The sequence below is a fragment of the Polyodon spathula genome, chromosome 29 (assembly GCF_017654505.1).
Source record: "Polyodon spathula isolate WHYD16114869_AA chromosome 29, ASM1765450v1, whole genome shotgun sequence".
Classification (NCBI taxonomy): Eukaryota; Metazoa; Chordata; class Actinopteri; order Acipenseriformes; family Polyodontidae; genus Polyodon; species Polyodon spathula.
The window spans coordinates 4827047-4834546 of NC_054562.1; the positions used below are offsets into that span (position 1 = coordinate 4827047).

The 7500-nt window shown below is 47.0% G+C and overlaps 1 protein-coding gene across 1 annotated transcript in view; it reads right to left on the reverse strand.

Moving 5' to 3' along the window:
- Window positions 1-2880: 2880 nt before the first annotated feature.
- LOC121302456 (zinc finger protein 703-B-like) overlaps window positions 2881-7500 on the reverse strand; it is a 5435-nt gene continuing 815 nt past the window's right edge. The window contains exon 2 of the mRNA XM_041232442.1: window positions 2881-4794. Coding sequence (XP_041088376.1) covers window positions 3346-4794 — 1449 coding nt within the window. The 3' untranslated portion in view covers window positions 2881-3345. The remainder of the gene's footprint in view (window positions 4795-7500) is intronic.

Genomic DNA, 7500 nt, shown 5'->3' on the forward strand with positions numbered 1-7500 from the left:
CTAACATGAAATACTACTGTGCTAGTATTATGACCTTTGGTAAACTTGTTATGAGATATCGTTGTGTAGTTTCTTTGATTGCACGATGTTAAATAAAAGATCTAAATTGTGTTTGCATAGTTTTTTTTTTTTTTTTTTTTTTTTTAAATGATGTCTCAGTCCTAAAATTCTAAGTAACACGAAGCAAAGCTTCTTGGAGATTTGGACTGTGCAGTGTCGTGTCAGCTTGATTTATCCTGTAGATTACCTGGCGTTCCTGTCACTGCAGCTTTGACATAAGCAGAGAGGATGGCTGGGCTGTGTTTGCTGTCACACTGCATTCCTCTCCTATCCAGTAAGATTAAATCAGATCTGTGTGACTGCAGGGTGCAGAAGTGCAGAGGGCTGATGGGGCAGTTTAAAAAAAATAAAAAATAAATAAAATAATTTATTATGCTGATGTCTTCTGGTCGCTTGCTGGCTGTCTGGCAGTAATGATATGACCTGATACCATTCTTGCAGGCAGACAGAGCTAAGATTGAATGGGCGTGGAGAATGAACTGCTCTCTCACTCCCTTAACCCCAGAAAGGGTGCTCCCTCCAGTCCAGGGCAGGTTTGAGGCATGGAGACTGAGCTGCTCCCTCCCTCCCTCACCCCCCTTAAGAGAAAAGGTGCTCCCACCAGTCCAGGGCAACACGTGAAATTGAGCGAAAGGGAACTTGCAAATCTCAGGTTAAAACATAAAGCAAACCCAACCAAATGCCAAGCACGGACTTCTTTCTAGCTTGGCTAAACCAAGCGCTGGGAAGATTAAAAAAAAAATTATAACCGCACTGGGAGAGGCAATGATGTCATTATCCCCGCAGACACGCAGAACTCAGGGGCCTCGCGGTGCCAGGGCACGTTTCCCTTGAGCGCAGGGCTGCCAATTCCAAGCTACATTCATCCTGAGCCCCGACAAAACATTACCAGCTGCGGGGGAAAAAAAAAAAAAAAATACAGTAATGACCAGTCCCTCTGTTTTTAACGGTGTTTATTTTTAAAATGCATGTCGTGAGAAAGAAAGCGGGGTCTCGTGGATTCAAACTGGAGATGTGTTACTTATACATGGAATTACTTTTCATGACTTTTTAAATATATTTTATTTTGCGCTCTCCCCCCTTCCCCTCGATGACAGATGCGCGTCGGTCGAACATCTGGATTATTGCATTTCAAGCACATCAAGGGACCGCCGGTGACTCGAAGACCCTAAATCAATCACCGCGAAACTTCATCCAGCTTTCTTAAAAACAAAATGGACTGTTTGTGTTTGTTCCAAGTCTGGCTACGAGGTTTGGAGAGACGCGGTTCAGCGGCTTTGATTACAGGCTGACCTGTCTAACTGTCATCATAAATCACCGGGCTTGTCAGACCTCGACGTTGAAGTCTCCGGCTATGCGCAGCTCTGCGTGTCGTTGGCCGGCAAACCCACGCCGGATAGGTTTTAAGGTTTTTTTGAGGTCAGGCTGTCGTAGGACAAGCCTCTGTGTATGGATGAGAATTATGCCGTCAAATGAATGGGAGCTGGTTCACCTTTTTAACAAAACTAGCAAATAATTTGCCTTTGAAGCCCGTCTTGATCCCGCCTGATAAAAACGATTATAATTTATCAAAAATTAATTTTTATTAGTTTTTCAATCTCAGACTGTCCTGGATAGTCATTCCACAGTAACTAGATCATTAACTATTTCAGGGGTCTGGATGGGGGGTTTAGTTGGCTGAATTAAACTTTTTTTTTGGGGGGGGGGAGGAACGAATTTTAGGAGTGGAAGGCCCAGTTTTGGCTCCCCCTGGTTTTACTGGCTAGGTCCAGTAGCCGTTCTGTTGGTAATTGACTGGGTAACCCCCACCCCCCACACTCCCCCACACTCCGTGTTCTTGTTTAATCTCGCTTGAAGGAGTCCAGTCAAGGCTTTTTAAGCGTGGTAGACTCCGGGGTGCATTAGCTCCGGGTATCGCGGCGTGTGATGGATTGTGGCCGAACTGTAGCATCCTGGCATCACTTTGAACTCCAGTATTTTTCCTTCTGTTGGATAAAAAAATAATCCGCGGGACATTGTTGCACGCTGTCTTCTTCTGGTTGAGATCTTCCGTTTGAATTCTTCCGCGCGTTCAGCGATTCAGTAAACTCTCTTTCCAGTCATTTTGTGAAATGCTGCTAATCTGTTACAACACAGCAGGGTTGCACCCAGGTGAATCATATCGGAAGAGATATAGATCCATTAAACACAGTACCGATCCTGCTTGAGTTAAAATCTCCCCTTTCAGACCCTGTGTGTATAATTGCACCACGTTAAGTGTCCTATTTATGTATCTATTTCACAATGCACCATATATATATTTTCACACAAACCCGGTTTAAAAAAAAAAAAAAAAAAAAAATCCGTGGGCGACTGGGATCGAATAAACTCCACATACAGGATAATGATACAAGGTAGTCTGCATCACCTTACATTCTGATAAACCACAGGTGCGTTTTAGAGCCTTTTGCAGCACCAGGGAATTTACCGTAATTGCATCACTCGTTTGCTTTAAGGAGTAAGGTGGTTTTGGAAAAGACTTCCAGTCGAAACGTTTGTCGCGGAGTGCACTCCGTTTCTTTTGGAATGTCTGAATGCAGCGCCGAGCGTTTCATTGTTCCAGAAAGGACGGTCTCTGTAATGCAGTCAGAAACACGAGGCAGAAACATAACGGAGAAAAAGAATCAAGTTTTCATTTATTAACAAAATAAGACGCCCCATTATTTATTTATTTTCTAATTATTATTGTTTTTGGATAGCACTGCCATCGAAAATGTACTATTGTCACCCCCTCTACCCCCCCCCCCCCCCCAAAACAAACATTACAAAAAATATTGCATCTCTTTCAGCTGTACAAATTAAAAATCAATGGAATTCCAAACCAATTATAATAATAATTAAAAAAACAATTATGTATTCTTTGAAGTCACAGACAGACCATGCAGGGTAAAAGATGAAGAATTATTTCTGTAAGAAAGTTTCTCGCTATCGCGAGGTTTGGTTGTTTGTTTTTTTTTCGACAATTGCATATATTATATATAGCGCGCCTGGTGTGACTTGAGTGAAAAAATGCTTTATTGATTTATGATGTTTTAAAATGTTTTTTTTTTTTTTTTTATTTTTTTTTTTGTTGCTGCTATAGAGTCCCAGCTTTCAGGCTAACATACAGTAAATAAAACACAGTCCCAGGAACGAAAGAAAGAAAGAAAGATTGAAAGGATAAATCATACATTTTGTTGCAAGTCTTGTTGCTTTGTGTATAATAATAATAATAATAATAATAAAATAAAACACTACTTTATAATGCTACTGATAACCTAACGCAGAAGCCGACGTCAGCCTCTGGCTGTAGAGGGCGTAGGGAGAGTAGTAAGGCGCGGTCTGCAGCGTGTGCACAGGCAGCCCGCTGGCGGGCAGATGGCTCTTGCTGTAAGGGTGGTACCGGCTCAGTCCCAGGCTGTGCGGGCTTCTCAAAGAGAAGGTACCGGGTAAAGCGGTCGGGCTACCCGGGCTCGTGGAAGGGAGGTGGAGGTGACACGAGGCACCGGGGTACCCCGCCAGCAGCTTGTCCGCCCCGGGGAGGGCTGTGTGGGTTCGGAGGTGCGCCAGCAGCTCCTCGGAAGAGGCGAAGCGCTTATCGCACGGTCCGCTGGCCGACACCCAGTTGCATATGTGCGGCGCCGGGTCGTTCTGCAGCATGAAGCCGTAGGTGTAGAGCGGGTGCCCCGAGAGGGTGGGGGTAGCGCTGGAGGTGAGGGGGGAGGCGTGGAGGGAGTGCAAAGGGTGGGTGGGGTACACCAGGGGGTACCCCGATTTCAGCGTGGAGGAGTGGTCGTGCACGCAGGAGGCGCAGTTGCTGCCCCCCAGGTGGGGCGCGTTGGGGTACGTCAGACAGTAAGGGTCCCGGCATAATCCTTGCATGAAAGAAGGGGGTGAGGCGCCCGTCAGTGGGCTGGAGCTCGGGTGTTTTCCAGGCACCCCGAGCTGCCCCCCGACCAGGCTGGACTTGGCATGATCCAAACCGTAATGTGTAGGGTAGCCGGCGTAGGCGCCGACGATGGAGCCGTGGTATCCCATGCTGGAAGGCGGTAGCGGGTACACGGAGTGGCCCGGTTTGTAAGGCGACACCGGCGCGACGTGGCCGGAGCCCAACGCGGCGTGCCCGTGCTGCTGCTGCGGCTGCGGCGGCTCCGCTTTCCCCGCGTCGCTGCCGCCGTGGTGCGGGCTGCACTGGGAGCTGGCGTTGCTGGAGTTGGCGCTGGCCCGGGCGTGGCTGGAGTTTGCCAGCTGGGCTTCCGCAGAGCCGGAGAGTTCCTGCTGGTCCTTTTTATCCTGGCTGATTAAATCGCCGCCCTGTTTCGCTTCGTGTGGCGTGTGTCCTTGCTGCTTCTGCGGCGGGGAGCAGGCTCTGGAATTCGGGGAGGAGTGCGGGGGGAAAGCCGGGCAGGCGCCGCCGGGCAGCCGGTAGCTCGCTTTGCTGCCGTCTCCGTTCCCCGAGTTCGCACCGTCCTTCCTCGACTCCCCCCCGGCTTTGGCGTAAGGTTTGAAGCTTGACTTGTCGTCGACGGTCTGGTGGTGGTCGCCGGCGCCGTGTTTCGAGCTGGAATGGGACGGTCTGCTGTTGTTAGCAGAGTCCTTGTCGCTGACGCCGCTGGAAGTCACCGAGTTTAGCTTGGAGGAAGGCGGAGGGTCCGGCTTGCCGATCTGGGAGCAGGTCTGCGCCAGCAGGGCCAGCGGACTCTTCTTAGCATCCAACTGAAAAAAATAGATTAAAAAAAAAAAAGTTAATTTAATTGTAATACAAGACTTCGTTTTCACTTTTAAGTAATTCGTAAATAACAATTTTGAAACGTTATGTAGGCTAATTATGAATTGTTAAATAATACAAACGAAAACAGCCGTAATCAGATAAAGATGTGAAATTATATATTTTTTTAAAAAATATATATTTAAGAAGCCGCGACGTGAGCTAACTACGCTGAAATTTCTATTTGACGTCCTGTCAATGTTATCTAATTTAAAAGCGCGTTGTTTTTGCGTGAGATTAAATAAATAATCGCAGTTCCTTTTACAAAATTAAAGTCTTTAAGCGAAAGATCCGCGTTTAATTTTGAAAGTGTTTCGAGTGTTTTTGTATATTCTCAAGCGCCCTTCTTCGGTTAATATCAGCGCTTCTCTTGCTGAGAGATAAAGGCGTTGCTGTATTGGATTTCCAATGTGTTTCTGTGACACGCACACTGTTAAGAGTATAACTCGCCTTTAATAAGAATGAATAACACTAAATATTGTGTGTGTGTAGATGCGTGAATAGATATGCGTGTGTGTGTGTGTGTGTGTGTGTGTGTGTGTGTCTGTATATAGATATAGACACAATGGGTATATAGATGTGTGTATAGCTCCCCGTGTGTGTGTGTGTGTGTGTATAGCTCTCTCTCTCTCCTCTGTGTGTGTGTGTGTGTGTGGTATAGCTCTCATGTGTTGTGTGTGTGTGTGTGTATAGCTCTCTCTCTCTCTCTCTGTGTGTTGTGTGTGTGTGTAGCTCTCTCTCTCTGTGTTGTGTGTGTGTGTGTATAGCTCTCTCTCTGTGTTGTGTGTGTGTGTGTGTGTGTGTATAGCTCTCTCTCTCTGTGTGTGTGTGTGTGTGTGTATAGCTCTCTCTCGGTCTGTGGTGTGTGTGTGTGTGTATAGCTCTCTCTCTGTGTTGTGTGTGTGTGTATAGCTCTCTCTCTCTGTGTTGTGTGTGTGTATAGCTCTCTCTCTCTGTTGTTGTGTGTGTGTGTGTGTGTGTATAGCTTTTTTCTCGTTGTGTGTGTGTGTGTGTGGTGTGTGTGTAGTCTCTCTCTCTGTGTGTGTGTGTGTGTGTATCTCTCTCTCTCTGTGTGTGTGTGTGTGTGTGTATAGCTCTCTCTCTCTTTGTGTGTGTGTGTGTGTGTGTGTGTCTCTCTATGTGTGTGTGTGTGTGTGTGTATAGCTCTCCGTTGCTCTCTCTGTGGTGTGTGTGTGTGTGTGTGTATAGCTCTCTCTCTCTGTGGTGTGTGTGTGTGTGTATAGCTCTCTCTCTCTGTGTGTGTGTGTGTGCTCTCTCTTCGCTCTCTTGTGCTGTGTGTGTTGGTATAGCTTAGTCTCTGTGTGTGTGTGTGTGTGTGTATAGCTCTCTCTCTCTGTGTGTGTGTGTGTGTGTATAGCTCTCTCTCTCTCTGTGTTGTGTGTGTGTGTATAGCTCTCTCTCTCTCTGTGTGTGTGTGTGTGTGTAGCTCTCTCTCTCTCTGTGTGTGTGTGTGTGTGTATAGCTGTCTCTGTGTCTGTTGTGTGTGTGTGTGTGTGTAGCTCTCTTCTCTCTGTGTGTGTGTGTGTGTATAGCTCTCTCTCTGTGTGTGTGTGTGTGTATAGCTCTCTCTCTCTCTCTGTGTTTGTGTGTGTGTGTATAGCTAGCTCTCGCTCTATCTGGGTTGTGTGTTGTGTGTATAGCTCTAGCTCTCTCTCTCTGTGTGTGTGTATGTGTCTCTGTGTGTGTGATAGCTCTCTCTCATATGTGTGTGGTGGTGTAGCTCTCTCCTCTCTGTGTATAGCTCTCTATCTCTGTGTTGTGTGTGTAGCTCTCTCTCTCGGGTTGGGGGGTGTGTGTGTGTGTGTGTCTCTCTCTCTGTGTTGTGTCGCTTCTCTCTCTGTGTGTTGTGGTATAGCTCTGTGGTGTGTGTGTGGTGTATAGCTCTCTCTATGTGGCACACATGTGTGTGTGTATAGCTGTGTGTGTTGTGTGTGTGTAGCTCTCTCTCATCTCGTGTGTATGTGTTGTGTGTGTATAGTGCTCTCTCTCTGTGTGTGTGTGTGTGTGTAGTCTCTCTCTCTGTGTGTGTGTGTGTGTGTATAGCTCTCTCTCTCTGTGTGTGTGTGTGTGTGTATAGCTCTCTCTCTGTGTTGTGTGTGTGTGTGTGTGGTGTATAGATCTCTCTCTCTGTGTTGTGTGGTGTGTGTGTATAGCTCTCGCTCTCTGTGTGGGTGTTGTGTGTGTGTGTATAGCTAGCTCTCGCTCTGTGTTGTGTATTAGGTGTGTGTGGTGGGTGGGGGGTGTGGTGTGTGTGGGGTATCGCTGTGTGTGTGTTGTGTTAGCTCTCCTCTCTCTGTGTTATGTGTGTTTGTGGTACTAGTTCGCTTGTGTTCTGTGTGTGTTACTCTGTGTTGTGTGTGTGTGTGTGTGTGTGTGTGTGTGTGTATAGCTCTCGCTCTGTGTTGTGTGTGTGTGTGTGTATAGCTCTCGCTCTGTGTTGTGTGTGTGTGTGGTATAGTCTGTGTTGTTGTGTGTTATACTCTCGCTCTTCTGTGTGTGGTGTGTATAGCTCTCGCTATCTGTGTGTGTGTGTTGTGTGTTGTGAGCTATACTCTCGCTCTGTGTTGCAGCCGTGTGTGTGTTGTGTGTTGTGTGTGTGTGTGTGTTTTGGGAGAATGCTGAGTGGCGTGTTC